Source organism: Nymphalis io, chromosome 18, assembly GCF_905147045.1.
Source record: "Nymphalis io chromosome 18, ilAglIoxx1.1, whole genome shotgun sequence".
In the NCBI taxonomy this organism is placed as follows: Eukaryota; Metazoa; Arthropoda; class Insecta; order Lepidoptera; family Nymphalidae; genus Nymphalis; species Nymphalis io.
Window position 1 is genome coordinate 11,360,251 of NC_065905.1, and position 19,123 is coordinate 11,379,373.

General features: G+C 35.3%; 3 protein-coding genes across 5 annotated transcripts in view; 2 read left to right on the forward strand and 1 right to left on the reverse strand.

Moving 5' to 3' along the window:
• Positions 1-2,286, forward strand: part of LOC126775338 (asparagine--tRNA ligase, cytoplasmic-like) — an 89,531-nt gene extending 87,245 nt beyond the window's left edge. For both annotated transcript variants that reach the window (XM_050497193.1, XM_050497190.1), the window contains 2 exons: positions 354-564; positions 1,505-2,286. In XM_050497193.1, coding sequence (XP_050353150.1) covers positions 354-564; positions 1,505-1,689 — 396 coding nt within the window. In that variant the 3' untranslated portion in view covers positions 1,690-2,286. The remainder of the gene's footprint in view (positions 1-353; positions 565-1,504) is intronic.
• Positions 1-19,123, reverse strand: part of LOC126775335 (glutamate receptor ionotropic, kainate 2-like) — a 102,264-nt gene that overhangs the window by 71,736 nt on the left and 11,405 nt on the right. Inside the window, exon 17 of one of the 2 annotated variants that reach the window (XM_050497188.1) lies at positions 7,799-7,858. The exons of the other annotated variant lie outside the window; for it this stretch is intronic. The gene's annotated coding sequence lies outside the window, so the exon portion shown is untranslated. Of the gene's footprint in view, positions 1-7,798; positions 7,859-19,123 lie in introns of those variants that run through there. 2 annotated transcript variants of the gene reach the window in all.
• Positions 8,173-17,859, forward strand: LOC126775694 (putative glucosylceramidase 3). Its single transcript, XM_050497756.1, has 11 exons — positions 8,173-8,233; positions 9,058-9,182; positions 10,679-10,733; positions 10,816-10,954; positions 11,493-11,649; positions 12,452-12,612; positions 15,170-15,293; positions 15,542-15,655; positions 16,320-16,464; positions 17,172-17,251; positions 17,617-17,859. The coding sequence occupies exons 1-11, from the start codon at positions 8,173-8,175 to the stop codon at positions 17,857-17,859; spliced, it is 1,404 nt and encodes a 467-aa protein (XP_050353713.1).

A 19,123-nucleotide genomic window follows, 5' to 3' on the forward strand; every position in this document is an offset into this window, starting at 1 on the left:
CGAATACTGGAAAAATATGCTGTATATAATTACACTAGTTGTCAGGGCCTTGTGCCAGCCGTCTGGGTAAGTACTTCATCAAGTAATATTTAGTATTGTTACGTTCCGGTTTGAAGGGTGTGTGAGCCATTGTAAGTGCAGGCACAAGGGACATAACATCTTAGATTCGAAGATCGGTGGCGCATTGGCGATGTAAAGAATGGTTAACATCTCTTACATCGCCAATGTCTATTTGCGGTGGTGACCATTTACCATCAGATGACCTATTTACCCGCCTACTTATAACATAAAAAAACAAACTGTAATTATACATACAATACATACAGACAGCTTAACAATCATTATTCTCACAGGACATTCCAGAAGGTCCTGAACGTAAGATGACAGATGCCATCGGGGTGCCAATACTTCTCTGCAAGTTTCCTGCAGAGATTAAATCATTCTACATGCTCCGATGTGAAGATGACAAGCGTCTAACTGAATCAGTTGATCTCCTGATGCCAGGTGTTGGGGAAATTGTAGGGGGGTCGATGAGGATGTGGGACCATGAGGAATTGATGGAAGGTGTGTTTTAATGTTTATATTATTGTGTACAAATTATTACAAACAGCGAGTCAAAATACAAACCGCCTGAAATCCTAGACCCACATATTATTAATATATACCCTTATGATTAGAGGTATATTTGTCATAAGCAAAATTAAATTCTACATTGCTCGCACAGCAGTTGCATTTACCAGTACATTCACCAACAATTCATACACGAGTTAATTAATTTGTTCAATAAATTATTTTCCTTTTTCAACTATATATAGTTACATAGAATAATATAATATGTGTTAGTATAATATATACTAATATGATAAATGCGAAAGTAACTCTGTCTGTTATGATTTGACGGCTAAACCGCTGAACCAATTTTGATGAAATTTAATATGAAGCAAGCTTCAATCCCAAGAAAGGACATTGGCTACTATTTTTTACATCACGCCTAACATACCCTCCTCCCCCCAAAGCACGCGAGTGAAGCCGCGAGAGAGAACTGGTATTTTTATATACCGTAACCACCTGTGAATGTCCCATTCCTTCTCTGCTGGGCTAAAGGCCTTCTCTCCTTTTTTTGAGGAGAAAGTTTGGAGCTTATTCCACCACGCTGCTCCAATGCGGGTTGGTAGAATATACATGTGGCAGAATTTCAGTGAAATTAGACACATGCAGGTTTCCTCGCGATGTTTTCCTTCACCGTATAGCACGAAATTAATTATAATCTCAAATTAAGCACATGAAAATTCGGTGGTGCTTGCCCGGGCTTGAACCCACAATCATCGGTTAAGATTCACGCGTTCTTACCACTGGGCCATCTCGGCTCAGCATTTTTATATTATATATATATATATATATATATATATATATATATATATTTAATGAAAACTATGGCAATATGACTAATAGAAGCTGCTATATTTTTGTGAGTCATTAGTCTCTGACATGAGTGTGTCGGCAGGCTACAAGCGCGAGGGCATCGACCCCCGGCCGTACTACTGGTACACGGACCAGCGCAAGTTCGGCTCCGTGCCGCACGGCGGCTACGGGCTGGGCCTGGAGCGCTTCCTGTGCTGGCTGCTCAACCGCTACCACATCCGGGAGGTGTGCCTCTACCCACGCTTCTTGGAGAGATGCACGCCTTAGACGACCTCATTTTGTTATCCATATTGAAGAATTATTATTTAATTTTCTTTTATTTAAAATAATCATTTTTTTTTTATAAATATTTAATATCAACTCTATTTGTTACGTCATCATGACTAAACCATTGAACCGATTATAAATACATTTTCTTTAGGGGCCTTGAACCTGAATAAGGATGTGTATGCATAATAGAGAAATTTAACCCTTATATGGCCATGGGGTCGACTTTGACCCTCTTCTAAAAACTACTTTCAGAACTGAATACTACATTACTATTGCAGATCTTAGTTTAAGGTCCTGTAGAAATGAATGAAATGCAGAAAAAGTCCTGGGTAGTTCATATATGGGTTAAATTTCACATGGAAAGTCGCGGGGTACAACTGGTATGTTATAATTTACTTTGTTGATAAATTATTTAGTTGTGACTTGGTCCCTTATTGTCTTAAAAATTAGAGTCGAATCTTACAGTTGATGTTTTATCAAGTTAAATTTAAGTTTAATTTTTTTTTATACCGATTTGTAATGCATTTTTTGTTATTCCAGAAAATAACGTCATTGAATTTTTTTATGTTTAATCTTACGATTGCATTTACTTTGAGTTTGTCTATGTACATATATATATATATATATATATATATATATATATATATATATATATATATATATAAGAGGATATTATGAAAAACATATATTTCAAATGCATTCGGCTTTTTTTTAAATGATAGCAGCTTGCAAATCAATATTAGAATGTAATCATTGGACGTCTGTTCGTTTTTGCAAGTTTTGTTAATAATAAGTGAAAATAAAGCTTTGAGAAAAACTGTGTTTTTATTCTTATTTTCTACAAAATAATTTCCGCTACGCGCTGCAATGTCTCTATTTTATTTATAAATAAATTTAAAAAAGTAACCGCTACCTGTCACGAGCTAGCTATGATGACATTGACAGAGAAGTGAATTGGTAACTGAAGGGTTACCAGTTAATAAAATTTCCTAACTTTTAGAGATTACATCAATTGTTATAATGGAGTTTGCCTAATGCATGGAAATCAATCATGCGTCCATATTAAGAAGAAATATTGTCTTATAAGTTATAAGACCATTTTTTTATAGAATAGGAAGGCCGAGCATATGGGCCACCTGATAGTAAGTGGTCACCAACGCCCATAGACATTGGCATTGTAAGAAATGTTAACCATCACTTACATCACCAATGCGCCACCAACCTTGGGAACTGAGATGTTATGTCCCTTGTGCCTGTAATTACACACTCACTCACCCTTCAACCGGAACACAACAATATCAAGTACTGCTGTTTTACAAGAATTTAGAATATCTGATGAGTCTGATAGTAGATGGTACCCAGACGATCAGAATGGATATCAAATCACAAACTGTATTTCAGGTTATTGTACTATGACGGGCTGGTTGGCGTGATTGGTAGATGTCATGAACATGTCTGTTTGTCCTGAGTCTGGGTGTAATTATCTATATAAGTATGTATTTACAAAATAAAAGTAGTATATGTAGTATATCAGTTGTCTGGTTTTCATAGTACGAGCTCTGCTTAGTTTGGGTTCAGATGGCCGTGTGTGAATAATGTCCCAGGATATTATTATTATGTTCTGCACTAATTTAACCAAATTGTCGCTTGGGAAGTCTTCATTCACACCATCTTCGCCTGTATCACTATGCTATACATTGAAATTATGAACACATACCATAATCATCAATATTAAATATTCCAACAAAGGTTTGTCTTTCCTTATTCCTATTAATTCCTGGTGTACCAATTTAACTGGATGACGCTTCAGCCCTATTTCTTAAGTACGTAAGCAAACACCAAAAGAACTCAAATAAACCAACTACAGAAATTTACTTACTTTATACTTTATTGTACACCACAAAGAGAAAAAAAATACAAATCATGGATACAGCCTAAATAAAAGTAGCACATAATTTTGGCGACCTTAACGCTACATAGCGGATATAGCATATACATAGGATATGAGGTTCTAGAATTTTTATTTCAAATTAGGTTTGGTATGGTATCACTTATATATTGCAGCGGTTATCAAAGTATGACACTTGACAAGATATGGATATCATTCTTAGTTTAATTAATTCCGATCTCTGGCTACGCGCCAAAATATCCTTGCCGGGCTAATGGACTACGCCAGAGACCGTCAGGCGTCATGTCAATCTTGTCCGACTCAATAACACAAAAAAATCAACTCGATCAAATGAACGCGTGGACTACGAACACGAACAAGCTTTCGTTTTTATACATTTATATAATAAGAACGTAACTAATCGATGGAAGATATATGAGTAAAACTCTTATCGTGGGCATTTATCAACGCAATAGAACCAAAAACAATGATTGTTAGAATTTTTATCTGTTTGTCTGTGCGTTTGTGTGCGCCAATCATAGAAACAGCTTAATTGATTTGGATGCGGTTTTTACTAATGTATTGCGACAAACTTAAGTGTTTGTTTTATTTCAATCGGCTTATAAATAAAAAAGTTTTGTCAATTTAAAGAATCACGTCGAAGATTTATTCAATAAAAGTGTTATAAAATAACTGTTCAGTTGATTTGGCTGAAACTTTAGATATCTATAAATGATAGTCTATAAAATGATAATGATTGAAAGGTTATAGGAACAAAACGAAGTTCAAAAATGGATAGTTATGAGATTTAGATTCTTCCAAAGTAAGTTGAGGTCAGATATATATGATCAATCATATTAAATAGGGTTCAGCTTATGTTAGTGACACGCGTGTCGCGCTGTTGCCTATAGCATTGAGTTATTTGCAGCGAACGCACGTATGTGAGAGACGCACGGTGGTGCTGGTTTACCTCTGTCTGTATTCCTTTGTTATATATTTTGTCAGATTCGGGTAGTAGCTTATTAAATAATATATATATTTTACTGATAAAAAAAAACAATATATGTAATATACATTTCTTTTATTTTTCGTTACTGTATATTTAACTAGCTATCGCCCGCGGCTTCACTCGCGTAAATATAAATGTATCCTTTATAAATGGTTGTATGGAAGTCTATGATCTTAATTTAAGAAGCATGACATGTCATTCTGGTCAGAAAATAATATTACGGCGTTTTTTTTTTTCATCAGTGATGCCCGTAGTTTGACTTAATATATGTATATAATAGGGTTGAACCAAACTTTATTTTATACAATTCTTAAGATCTACGATGCTTAGATGCCTCCGTCATTGTTAATACTGTAAATGACCAAGTGTACAAATATATTTTTTATTCCAAAATATTCAGATTCAGTAAAACTCAATGAAAACTTTATTTATCTAAACTAATATTATCAAGTCGAAGAGTTTGTTTGGTTCGAAAAACTGTTGGTTCGAATTGAAAAAATATTTTAACATTGCATAGCCCATTTATCGAGGAAGGCTATATAACATCACGCTACGTCCAATAGGAGCGGAGCGTCAATGAAAAATGTGGCAAAAACGGGGAAAATTTATTCCTTTTGAGAGATTCCGTTGCGCGTGCTGCGCAATTGGTCCAAGTTACACAATTATAATGTATGACGGAATTGTTCCTCTTGAAAAATTCTAAAAAAAGTATGCGATACCATATGTCTATCTTTTAAGATTGACACACTATAATCTTTTGTATGGTAATCAAAGTTGTTCTAAAATAACGCATTATATTAATTATTTATGAACATGGCATTAATTCTTATGAAAGAAATCGAGATAAGATCATAGACAGGTGAGTAGGTTGTTGGAAAATACTCTTACTTCAGTATTCGTTTTCGGTTTGTAAATAACTTTGTAAGTTAAAGGTTATAGGTAAGGTAAGTATTTCGTTTCGGCGCCGCATATATATTTTTTGTTCTTATTGTTTTGTTAAAGTTACTTAGTTAATAATAAGTACTTATTTTTTAAATACACAGATTTAACTTTCAGTTAAAAATAAAATTAAGAGCACAGGGATTTTTTTTTTGTTAAATTTATACTAAGCCGGTTAGTTGATAATAAGTACCTACTAATTTTTTAAAAACACTGATGATTTACCTTTCATGACCTTAAGAAGGTGGCGGGTACCGACTGGATGCAAAAGGCGGAGGACCGGGAGCTTTGGCGCACCTTGGGAGAAGCCTATGTTCAACAGTGGACAACGATTGGCTGTTGATTGATTGATTGATTTACCTTTCGGTTTTAAAAGAATACAATTTCCTGTGAGGGTATACCAGTAATACGCGGGTGAAACCGCGTATTATAATTTAATTTCGATAAATTAAATATTTTGAACATCGGCCCATCGTGTGTTTTAATAATAGATCGTGATTTTTTGAAGAATGTCGGTGTGTTTAAAAGAAATGTCCGTTTGTTAAGGGGTATGTTCCGAAGAATGTCTATATACCTATAAGAATGTCTGTGCGCTTAAAATAATGCCTTTGTGCTTAAATAAAAGTGTGTTTGCTTAGAATAATGGCCGTCTGCTTAAACAATGTCTATGTGTTTAGTAAAATATCGACCAATTGTTTTCCCACAGCACCTGTGTAATAAATTTTTTTGTATTGGAAACGCTGGATGGGATCTTTACCTCAACAATGTATGTTATTCGTTAATACAGTTGATAGGTACCTGTCTATTTATTCACAATAACTGTAAGTATATGCCCGCTGCTGTTTGTATGTGAGAGCATTTTTAAAACCTTTATCATAATAATTCAATTTATTGTAAATTATTATTATTTATTTATTATAAAGTATACACAGAATCGATAACTTACTACTATTTATCTATATAACATATTTATATATATATATGCGGAATATCACTGCCTATCTTATCACGAGATCTAAGAAACTATCGGTCCGATTGACTTGAAATTTAACATAGGTAGGCAGTACACCTAGGTTCGCGACATAGACGCTATCTAACGGAATTTACGCAGATCCTATCTAAAATAATTTTATCACCGTCATAAAGAGCGAAGCCGGGGCCGGATAGCTAGTTTTGTTATATAATTATTTGAATATTACTAATAATGTTAATTATGCATATTACATGGCCTTGAAGTTTTCGTGGCTAAATACAGGTGTTATTTAAGCACATACAAATTAACCAATTTTTTTTTTATATTTAAAGTGGATCAATTTTTTTTATAGTATAGGTAGGCGAATGAGCATATGGGCCACCTGATGGTAAGTGATCGCCAACGCCCATAGACATTGGCATTGTAAGAAATGTTAACCGTCGCTTACATCACCAATGCACCACCAACCTTGGGAACTAAGATGTTATGTCCCTTGTGCCTGTAATTACACTGGCTCACTCACCCTTCAAACCGGAACACAACACAAGTACACAAATACACCTGTTTTGCGGTAGAATATCTGATGAGTGGGTGGTACCTACCCAAACGAGCTTGCACAAAATACTACCACCAGTAAAAGTTAAATAAGATTAACACTGGGTTCCGTAACAGCCTGTGAATGTCCCACTGCTGGGCTAAAGGCCTCCTCTCCTCTTTTTGAGGAGAAGGTTTGGAGCTTATTCCACCACGCTGCTTCAATGCGGGTTGGTAGAATTCACATGTGGCACAATTTCAGTGAAATTAGACACATGCAGGTTTTTCCTCACGATGTTTTCCTTCACCGTAAAGCACGAGATGAATTATAATCACAAATTAAGCACATGAAAATTCAGTGGTGCTTGCCCGGGTTTGAACCCACGATCATCGGTTAAGATTCACGCGTTCTTACCACAGGGCAATCTCGGCTTTTAACACTGGGTTAAGAACGCGTAAATCTTAACCGATGATCGTGGGTTCTACTGAATTTTCATGTGCTTAATTTGTGATTAGAATTCATCTCGTACTTTACGGTGAAGGAAAACATCGTGAGGAAATCTGCATGTGTTTAATTTCACCAATCCGCATTGGAGCAGCGTGGTGTAATAAGCTCCAAAACTTTTCCTCAAAAAGGGAGAGGAGGCCTTAGCAGTGGGACATTCACAGTAAAAGGTGTTAGTAGGTAACTATAGACAAAATTGTTCAAGTTTCCCTCCCGATTTCAACCAGGAAGCACTCTTAGGACGTTCGTTTCTCTTGAGCCCCTCGTGTGGCTCCCAACATCTGGCTGAGTTTAACTCGCCCATCGCACCCGGTGACACTATAGATAGAAAAAAAAAGTTTGAAGTTATTTTATAAGTTATAATTAAAATACTACACTACAATTTCAAAGGTATTTAATTTTATCATTAAAAAAAAACTTTCTCAAAACAAATATGATACTGAATTGACCTCTACTGTTTTTTTTTTGTTTTTACTCGAAATTATTAAAATACAACCTGTATATAAGATTATATTTATTTAAACGACGGACTTATTCATCTACATATATATGTATATATATAACATGAGTACTATTTACTAATTATCTTACATTTACACGTGGATAATTGAAGATCTACATTGCTCACCACGATGAAACTTTACCGGAAATTGAAAGTATTTATTGCACTATGCGTGTTAACAGTACATGCTGGTAAGTTAATACTTATTTAACTTAAGAATTTAAATTGTTAATGTCCTGAATTTAACATAATTATTAAGATTTCGATTTTATAAAATCCCCGAATTGATCTTTATAAAAATAAAACAGCAAATAATAAAAAAAATATATTAATTACTCGCTCATTACTCATTAATACGTATTTTTTACTTCCATTGTATATGAGCGAAGGTTTACTGGACTGCGTTCGCGAACACTATCTTTCACAAATCCTATAGAGCCAGATTTTTAAAATTGAAATTACGTATAGATTGTAAGTAACAGTCTGTCAATGTCCCATTGCTGGGCTTCCTCTCCCTTTTTGAGTAGAAGGTATGGAGCTTATACCACCACGCTTTTTTTTTCACGCAATGGAATCCTTCAGAAAGGTACCCAGCTCCCAAGGGGGGGGGGGGTAACTGGGTTATGTGGGATTCTTACCCACTAAAACTACTGTGATGGCCGTCCTTCGCACGGATCGGAGAGGCTGCGGTATCGTGTTGATATAACGCATCGGCGGCCTCTCCCGTGCTTTGCTCCGCTCGTGGCTCGGCGGAGCTCTAACCAGGGGGCAAAGGTAATCCCGCCTCCCCGCACTCCTCGCTAGTGCGTACGGCAGCGCGAGGCCATCCCGGCTGTTATTCCACCACGCTGCTCCAATGCGGCTTGGTGGAATACAGATGTGGCAGTATTTCAGTGAATTTAGACACATACAGGTTTCCTCACAATTTTTTCCTTCACCGTCAAGCACGAGATGAATTATAAACACGAATATATAGTATAAAATAATTAACCTATAATAATTATAATATGTATAGATTTTCCTTGCGCGCCTAGACAGTACAATGAGTCAGTGGTATGCGTTTGTAACGCAACATACTGTGACACAGTCAGTAGAGTGGTTCCGGAACGGGGCACCTATATAATGTACACATCGTCTAAGGTATGTATTGAAAATTCTTTATTTATTTGTGTTTTTAATAATTCGAAAATGCACATAGTTATCTAACTGGTGGTAGAGCTTCGTTCAAGTTCGTCTGGTTAAGTACCACCCACTCATCAGATATTCTACCGCAAAACAGCAATACTTGGTATTGTTGTGTTCCGGTTTGAAGGGTGAGTGAGCTAGTGTAATAACAGGCGCAAGGGACATAACCTCTTAGTTCCCAAGGTTAGTGGCGCATTGGTGATGTAAGCAATGGTTAACATTTCTTACAATGCCAATGTCTATGGGCGTTGGTGACCACTTACCATCAGGTGGCCCATATGCTCGTCCGCCTTCCTATTCTATAAAAAAAAAACTTATATTCCTATCATAGGAATAGCCAAACATTATTTATAAAAAAAAGTACAGAGAGCATAGAGATAATTATTTATAAACATACTTGCAACATTACGCATCACAATAAAGCCAAACTCAGTTCCCAAAAGCAGGGTCAGTCCATTAGATTTTTCATCATCGCAAATAACTCTAGCGGCCTCACCAAGAGCAGAAAATATAATTATATAATCACAAGGCACTGGTATAATAATATACAAAAAATATCCCACGTAGTTGTTGCAATATCGCGTCACAAGTATAAGTGTATTTAGCACACAGAAAACGATCGATGCAAAGAGAAGGCCGAAACTGCTTCAAAAAACTCGATAAAGGATTATTACATCAAAATATCCCTAACAGTACCAATCTATGAATGTCCCACTGCTGGGCTAAGGCCTACTCTCCCTTTTTGAGGAGAAGATTTGGAGCTTATTCCACCACGCTGCTCCAATGCGGGTTGGTGGTATACGCATGTGGCAGAATTTGAACGCATGCAGGTTTCCTCACGACGTATTCTTTCACCGTCAAGTGCAAAATAACTATAATACACTGTTTATATATAAAGAACAATAACAATGTCTGTTTTTATCGAATTACTAATATTCCAATTTATCCCTCCAGTTAAACGTAAAGCTTGTGTTAGGAGGAGGACGACATTTCAGGATCGAACTTGTGAGCTTTACACAGCTAAGCTGGGGCCGAATTCTACTAATTTATAAGGATTACGATACGATTCAATTCCGATCCAACTTTGAATCATTTGTATTTTTTCGAATCGAAACCGAACTGATAATATGTTAACATATACCGTTATGACAAAATCTTATCTTAAATCAAAACTTTTATGGCAATATTCGATAATTTAATTAAAGAATAGGAAAACAGAAGAAACGGCAACGATCACGCTTCGATTAGATTGCGATAAAGTGACAATTTGTTAGTAGAATTGGGCCCCTATCCGTAAGCCATTGGGCTATTGGCTATATAATATTTATATGAGTGTAATGTATTAGATTATTAACGGAGCGAAACGAAACCAAAAATCGTTGGAATAATGGCATGTACACAATTCTTATTTTTAAGCTTATAATAATAATGTTTTTTATTTTTTTATTTAGACGGGTAAAAGATTTAGTAAAAGCTTTGGACCCATGCAACAGAAAACATGTATGAGTGAGTATGGTATATATAATTATTATATATATTTTATTTCTATTACTTATTTCTTTTAATAATCGCGATCTTTATTATATAGATGAGAACCACGAGATGGTATTGGAAATACACCCAGATAAAAAGTATCAGACAATTGAAGGATTCGGCGGGTCGGTGACTGATTCCGCAGGAATCAATTGGAAGAGCTTATCACCAGCGGCACAAAAACATTTAATCAAGTAAATGGGATTTTAGTTGGCCAACATTTGTTGCTACAACATTAATTTAAGAAAGAAATGAAAACTTAAATTAATCAACAACAGATAGAATATTCTAAACATTTTTTAAATAACATTTTGTAGCTATTTTGGTTAAAAGTCTTTTCAGAAGGTTAAGATCCTTTTCGATCTAGCAGTTGATCGATTAAAATCGACTATTGTGAAGGAAGTATAACAGAACAATGACTTTGTTTGTCGAACAACCGTTACCCTAGTGGCTAGCGCCTGACCTCTTTCCGGTCGTGTCGGATTGCCGTCCCATCGGATTATGAGAGTTAGGGAATAGGTAGTTACACAGGTGCACTCTGCACCTGTGTTTGCGCACACACTTGTGCACTATAATATCTCCTGCGTAGTTGGCTAATCTCTCTTGAGATTGGCCGCCGTGGCCGAAATCGGTCTGGAGGACATTATTATTATTATTCATTATTATTATAAAACATAATGCTTATATAATTATTAAAGTGTTAGCCATAATGGAGGTTTTCTTTGTCCAAAGCTCGTATTGCAGTGAAGATGGACTGGAATACTCAATGATTCGCGTCCCCAATAGCTCGACGGATTTTTCTACTCGTTCGTATGCTTACAATGAATACCCGGTTAACGACACAAAATTAACGAACTTCACTTTAGCTCCAGAAGATATTTTATACAAGGTGAAAACATTAATTAATTTTAAATCTTATATTAAAAAATTAATTAATAAACAACGCATATTACTCAATTACAATATTGTTATAGATGATAAAAAAGCATGGAGTTGAAATTATTTGTTGATTTTTGGCAAGGACATATAACTTAGTTGTATTTTATTATCATAGGTATGTACGTATTGGTGGAAAAGAGTAGTTCTATTGAGTTTCTAGTCGATTCTTCTAAGAATCTTAATTCAGAATCGGTGATAGTTGTGTATTAAAATATTTAATCAGTAACATAATGTGAAAAGATGCCTCTTACAGCCCACTTGATTAAAGATTATTTTGATTTTGGTGTCCAGATATTACACGACCATTATAGCTCACAAACCGTCCATTACATGTACCCCTATTAAATAGATTACAAATGTGAAAATTAGTGAGTACTATTTTTCCTCTTTTCTATCATCTATGTATAAAGTATCTCTCTATCTTTCTAGTATCAAATAGTATGCCTTTTTATTAATTATTATATAGCATGACCCGCGGCTTTACCAGCGTGGATTGTGGCACAATATGCTGTTTTAACGCATATAATGCCTATTTGAATTATACTTATGATGTCTTCAAACTATTAGGAATGCAGAGGTGTAAATTAAAAAATGATTGTTTTGGCAACTCGCTAGTAGCCATATTAACAAAAAATCAGTTATTTTCAAATCACAGACAGACACTTTAATTTAATTTATCCGTATAGATGCAGATACTATATGCTGGATGATATATTCGGTATTGTTAAGGTGATGAGGATTTTTTCTTTAAGGTCCCCATGATCCAAGCTTGTATGAAAGCAGCCAAAGTTGACGTGGACGTGATTACAGCTACCTGGGCGCCTCCTAGTTGGATGTTAGTAAAGGAACAAATCTCAGGGCTCAGATATCTTAATGAGGATTATCATCAGGCGTACGCTGACTATCAGTGCAAGTAAGTACTTATGGGAAAGTCTTGTAATAATGTTGATCGAGCATCTATTTAACTTTTTTTATATAAATTAGAAATAATTAGAATAATCATAAAAATGGGAGAATATTACTTATTTTACTTAGTGCTAGGGCTTTGGTGGCGCTAGCCCGTCTGGTTAGGGACTACTCAACACATATTCCACTGCCAAACAGCAATAATAAGTATTGTGTTCCGGTTGGAAGGATGTAAATCTTTTTTTCAAGAGTTTGTGGCGCATTGGTGATGTGAGGAACGGTTGATTATTTTATTACGGCGCTGAAGTCTATGGACGGTGGTGACCACTTACCGTTAGGTACCCCGTCTGACCGTCCACCAACGTTTATTACAAAACTATTTGCCTTAGATATATTTGTTTAATACCCGTACTCGATACACATATCTTGAAGACAACGGCTCCCTGTTGTAAGTGTAACCCCTTAGGCCCGTAGGAGTCGCATGTTCGATCCAGATAGCCTAAGGGGATTAATGTCGTACATACTAAAATATGCTGTGCACTCAATTAGAGGGTTCAAAAGGAATATTAATAATTCCTTGAAAACGGGTCATTGCTATTATTTAAGAAAAAAACACTTCCTTAGTTGTTACGTAAAAAAACAACAAAGGTATTTCTCAACTGATTGAATAAACCTGTTGTATTATATTAGGTCCTTACATATGAAATTAGCGTTTTGTCATACTGACCACTTTGATCTGAAATATCTCCTCTGGTTAAGAATTCCAAATTCAAATTTATAAATTCATTTAGCTGGTACATTTGAGTTTTGAAAACAGTCATTCATTTGTTTTTTTTTTTATTTTTTTCTTTGGCGTCGCTTATTACCGCACAATTGAAAACATGAAATATCGGTATATTTAGGAGTACGAGTTCTACCGTGGCACCAGTGCTGCAGAAACAGCTCGAAGGATTAATGATATGTACGGCGCTGATGTCGCAAATAAAGCACGGTACGTTTTTGGTTTCGACGTTTTCGTTCTGGAAATTTCGACCTTCAGAACCAACCCTGTGGATGGCCGGAGACCAAAGTGGAAAATGAAGAACTAAAGGCTATCTAAGGAAAGCGGATCCATCACAAAGCACTTAATACTGTATTAATCCACTTGAAGCAAATCAGGAAAGTAAAAAAACTTGAACGATGGGTACGTCACTGTGTACTCTCTGTGTGGTACGGCTTTGTTAATTTGCTCAACCGACACAATAATGAAGGGATCGCAATGGCTGAACCCTGGAGACTCAGCCAAACGAAAATTGACTCAGAAAAAGTTACTTGTGAGTGTTTGGTGGACTAGCGCCGGTGTTGACTACAGCTATCTAAAATCCGGCCAAACGATTACGGCAGATATCTATTGTCAGCAACTGCAAACCATGAAGGAAGAACTAGCTGCTAAACAACCGAGATTGGTCAATTGCTCTAGGACACTGCTGCTTCACGAAAACGCAAGACCACACACTGCACAACAAACAACCACTAAGTTAGATGAGCTACAATGGGAATGTCTGCGACATCCACCGTACTCCCCGAACCTTGCTCCAACAGATTACAATTTTTTTCGGAACTTGGACAACTTCTTACAAGGAAAAAAATTCAACTCCGATGCGGCAGTCCAAACCGCCTTCAAAGAGTTTCTTGATTTTCGCCCCCATGGTTTTTTTAGTAAAAGGATCAATGAACTATGAGATGGCAAAAGTGCATTGATAACAACGGTGCATACTTTGATTGGTTAAGATTCACGATTTCACTTTGATTAATTAAATATATTTTACAAAAAAAAAAGACTTTATATTCCTCCCGTACAAAACGCCAATTTCATATATAAGGACCTAATATAATTGTTAAGGAAGTACAGACTGGCGATACGTCGAAATCACATAGGAAGTATCACATAATTAGCAGCAACAATTAGTGTCCCAAAAAAGTTTTACCGACTCTCTCTCTTTTCCTAAATAACGTCCTATCGGCCTCTATCGCTATATACAAAACAATTAAAGTAATGTTTGCGCAAAAAATATATATATATAGTGCTTGCCTTTAAAAGTGTTTTGGACAACTGATTTCTTTTTATTTTCATATTTTTTTTCTGTAAGACGCTGTTGGCTAGTACAAATAAATAAATAAAAAAACCGAGTTATTTTCGCGTTTGTTCTTTAGTAACAGTTTTCTTGTCCGAGCTGGTGATACCTTTTTATGTTTGACTATCAATACGCAAGTGTAATACTTATCTATATATATATACTAAAGATTTGATTTTTTGTATGTTTGTTTGTTCTACTGTTCTAAAACTTACTGAACCGATTTTAAAAATACTTTCACCTATAGAAAGCTACATTACCGAAGAGTAACATAGGCGATATCTTATTTTCAAAAAAAATAGAGATCCTTACGAAAATTGCAATAATGTAAACCAAGGTATAATTTTTTTTCCTATAAGCAATCATTGGCGTAAAAAAGCAAATGTTTAACCCAGACGAAATAATTATTAGTATTTAATAAAGAAATTTTAATTTCCTTTTTACTTTTAGATTTGCCGAACTTTACAACCAACAAGGTATTAAAATATGGGGACTGTCAGCTGCAAATGAACCATTGCTTCCCTTTATATACGAACTGAAACAAGAGGCCCAGATATGGTCTACGAAGAAAATGGTACATAATTCCTATTCCTATATATATATATAGTGTTAGGGAGCCTATATGTTAAGTGAGGATATGAGTTACCTCTATTCCAAAATGTCAACCAATTCTGTTCATTAGTTTTCACGTGACAGTTCTATCCATCCCTACAAACTCAACGCTTATAATATTAATAGCCACGTGTGTTACTGGACCGCCTCGGTTCATATACTTATTTCATTAAAATATTACAAAGTAAGTTGAAACCGTTGATTTTTCAGGCGAAATTTTTCAAGAACAATTTAGGACCTACAATTAGAAACTGTTCAGTGAAAGACATTCGGATAATGGCTGCCGATGATCAAAGATTCACACTTCCGACGTTATTTGATGATGTAAGTATATCTTTATCTATATTTATAATATTATATAATATATATATTATCATATAAAATTTAATGTTTGAAAATAGAGCCGATATGAAAAATCGATTGGCGTAAACTCCGCGGGGACGGAGCAATGACGCAGCTAGTTAAAATAATAAAACATTCAGTTTTTTAAATGTCAAACAGGACAATGACACTGCGCAGCGCTGTGTGCGCAACCTTCGAGAGAGGAGAATGATGAGAATGCATTTATTTTGAGATATACTGATATAGGGATAGCGTACAATATGAAAACTTAGCGTGGAGTGAGAAAGTGTGAGAAAAAGATTAAAAAAAGGAAAATAACTTAAAATAATAGATATATATAATAACTTAGAATAATATTTATGTGAATAAGTATAATGTAGATATGTACTTTATTTCTCTACGACCAAAATGCTTTTAAGGTTTCCTCTCCTTATATATAACATTTTGTCATATTTTAGAAAGCGAATGGGTCATCTGATGGTCAGACATGTGTACCTTCGCCCATATATTTACACTGCAAGATGTATAAACCAACCCTTACACCATAATTATATACAATAAGTGGGTGGTACCACCCCAGAATTGTTGCAAAACCATACCAACTACCGATCAATCATTAAAACACACACGATGTACACATTTTCAGATATCAAAAATCGATGGAGTCTTGGATTACATTGATGGGGTAGCGGTGCATTTTTATTACGATGAAACTACACATCCAGCTATACTTGCAAGGCTTAGTAAAAAACATCCGGACAAATTTATTCTATCCACCGAAGCATGCGCAGGTATTACAATTCTTGACTTTTTAATTCCTGACCTTAATATTACACGTATTTCAATTTAACAGCATTAGTAATCATACCAATTTAACATTATAATAATCATGATTAATGTCATACTAGATTATATACCTAGCGAAGTGCTTAAAACTATAGCACCATTTCAAATAATTATTTTAATATTATTAAGCCGATTTAATTAATCGAAATTTTGATAAAAACCCTTACCATATGCCTAATTATAAACTATATAGAATTAAAAATAGTCTGGATGGTAAACGATGGTCTATAAATGATAGGACCGGTGGAGCTTATGTTATCAACTGGTTTGAAGGCTTGTTTAAGTATGCAGAGTAAATGCGTTTTTCCAGCGAGATAAAAAGAAAAGTCTACACCACGTGGTCGATTTATGTCTATTATGGATCGTCATTCAGAAGACACTCCAAAATCTCCTTGGTAGTCTTTTGTAGGTTACAACCAACAATGTCCCGGCATTTTCTCTATCGTCCATTTCCTGCTATCTTTACATATCATTCAAATAGTTCAATTCTCGAGGACCGGCCTCATGGGGAAGCCCCAGTGACTTATTCTAAGCTCTTAAGGGAGGTTACCATGGTTTTAAATATTGGATTTATTTTATTCGTTATTCCGATTATGATCACGCGTTTTGTATGTATTTATTGTATGGTAAGATGTATGCTTAATATTTCTAGGATACCTGCCGACTGACAAGCTTAAAGTAGACTTGGGGTCGTGGAAGAGAGCTAAGACATACATCAAGGACATACTTGAGGTAATTATGCATTCATTAATTATTTCATTTTACAGACGTCTGACGAATGTCGCACGTGACACGTGACGTGTGTTCTTTTAAAACTGTTAAACAATGATGTTATAAATGCAGTAAGCTCACTCACTTGGCGGTAAGGCTTTGTGCAAGCCCGTAATGAGTGGATGCTACCTATCCTTTGTACCGCTAAGCAGCACTACTTGTTAGTAGTTTTACTAGTTTTAGAAATGTGTTTGGTATCTCGAAGGAACAAAAGATTGTTCGCATTTTCCGCTGAAGCGCAGCCGTATCGTAAATAATTGTTAACTAAATTAAAAAAATTAGTCTATGTTTATTTTGAACACCGTGAAAACGGCATTATTTTTCAGAACCTTAACTATAATTTAGTTGGGTGGATAGATTGGAATATGTGTCTCGACATGAAAGGTGGTCCGTCGTGGGTAAAGAATTACGTTGACTCCCCGATCATAGTCGACGCTCAGAACCAAGAATTCCTTAAGCAGCCGACCTTCTATGCGATGGGTCATTTCTCCAAATTCGTACCAAGAAATTCTAGAAGAATAAGAGCCTTGAAATTAATTCCGGAACAGGATTCGGATTTGGAACTGTAAGTGACTTTTTCTCTTCTTGCTTTTAACTTAAACTTAACTACAACTGAACTAATACTATGTTCTAAAACAATTGAAATTAAGCACAAAAGTTATGCAAATTTTAGCTCAATCAGTTCTGAATTCCAATAATCGTCATCTGCGTAACAGAAATGATTATTACATGAATAGTTTGCAAGAATAAAAGATAAATTATATTTCACTGTCTGTTTCGGAAAACACGAAACGGGGAGTCCCCTTGTACACACAGTTCACAGTAATAATACTTTCAGAGTTACGGTAATAATATTTTCAGAGTTATATATTTGACTATGTCAATTTTGCATATCACTTTCTGCAGTGCTATAAGAACTCACTTCATTACTCCCGTGTGAAATGTTGGCAACCGACTTATGGTGATATATTGTTTGATGCGACTATTCATGAAATGTTATAACTATAACGGTCAAAGTCGCATGTTGACATATCAATGTCATAAAGTAATATGCGACATTGACCTCGAGTTAGCTCTTGCAGAATATCTCTAGAGATAATTATATAAAATTATCAATAAAGACAATAATATTTTTACAGCCAAGACATCGAAGCGTTGGGACAAAGTTACTACGACAACGTTGCCTTCTTGACACCAGAGGGCACAATTGTTGTTATAATACACAATGAGTAAGTTATATACATATATTATACTTGTTAATATAGTAGCTAGGTTATAAGACTGCCGATGCAGAGGTCCGGTGCTCTAACCCTGAGCCGGGCCAATACAAAAATATTGTGTTTTCGAAAATATCACACTAGCAAATCTAAAGATGTTGCACAATTCAATCCTGTATGATAAAGTTCAATTTATTTTGGATATTAATTTTGTTGTGTACGTTAAATTCTGGATCTTAACAGTTTAACTTTTAATTAAAGTTAAAGTTAATAAAATTAGCAATGCTCGTTTTTAACCAATTAAGCGTACAGCTTGTTCTACGAGTGGGTATGTCTATAGCCCAAGGGAATCAGGATCCAACCTGCGATCGTTACATCGCTAGGCGGGCTGTAAATCATAAGGCTATTGAAGCTTCATCCGTTTCGTTTTTTAAGTAACATATTTAATAGTTTTAATTTAATATGCATTTTGTTTACCCAGGGGTTCTTCAAAAGCGACCGCTATTCAAATAGGCGAGCAAGAAATCTCCGTCGTTTTGGATGCAGACTCCATTACAACTATTGAAATTCCATACACAGATTGTATAAATTAAATTCTATAAAATGTTTCCTATAT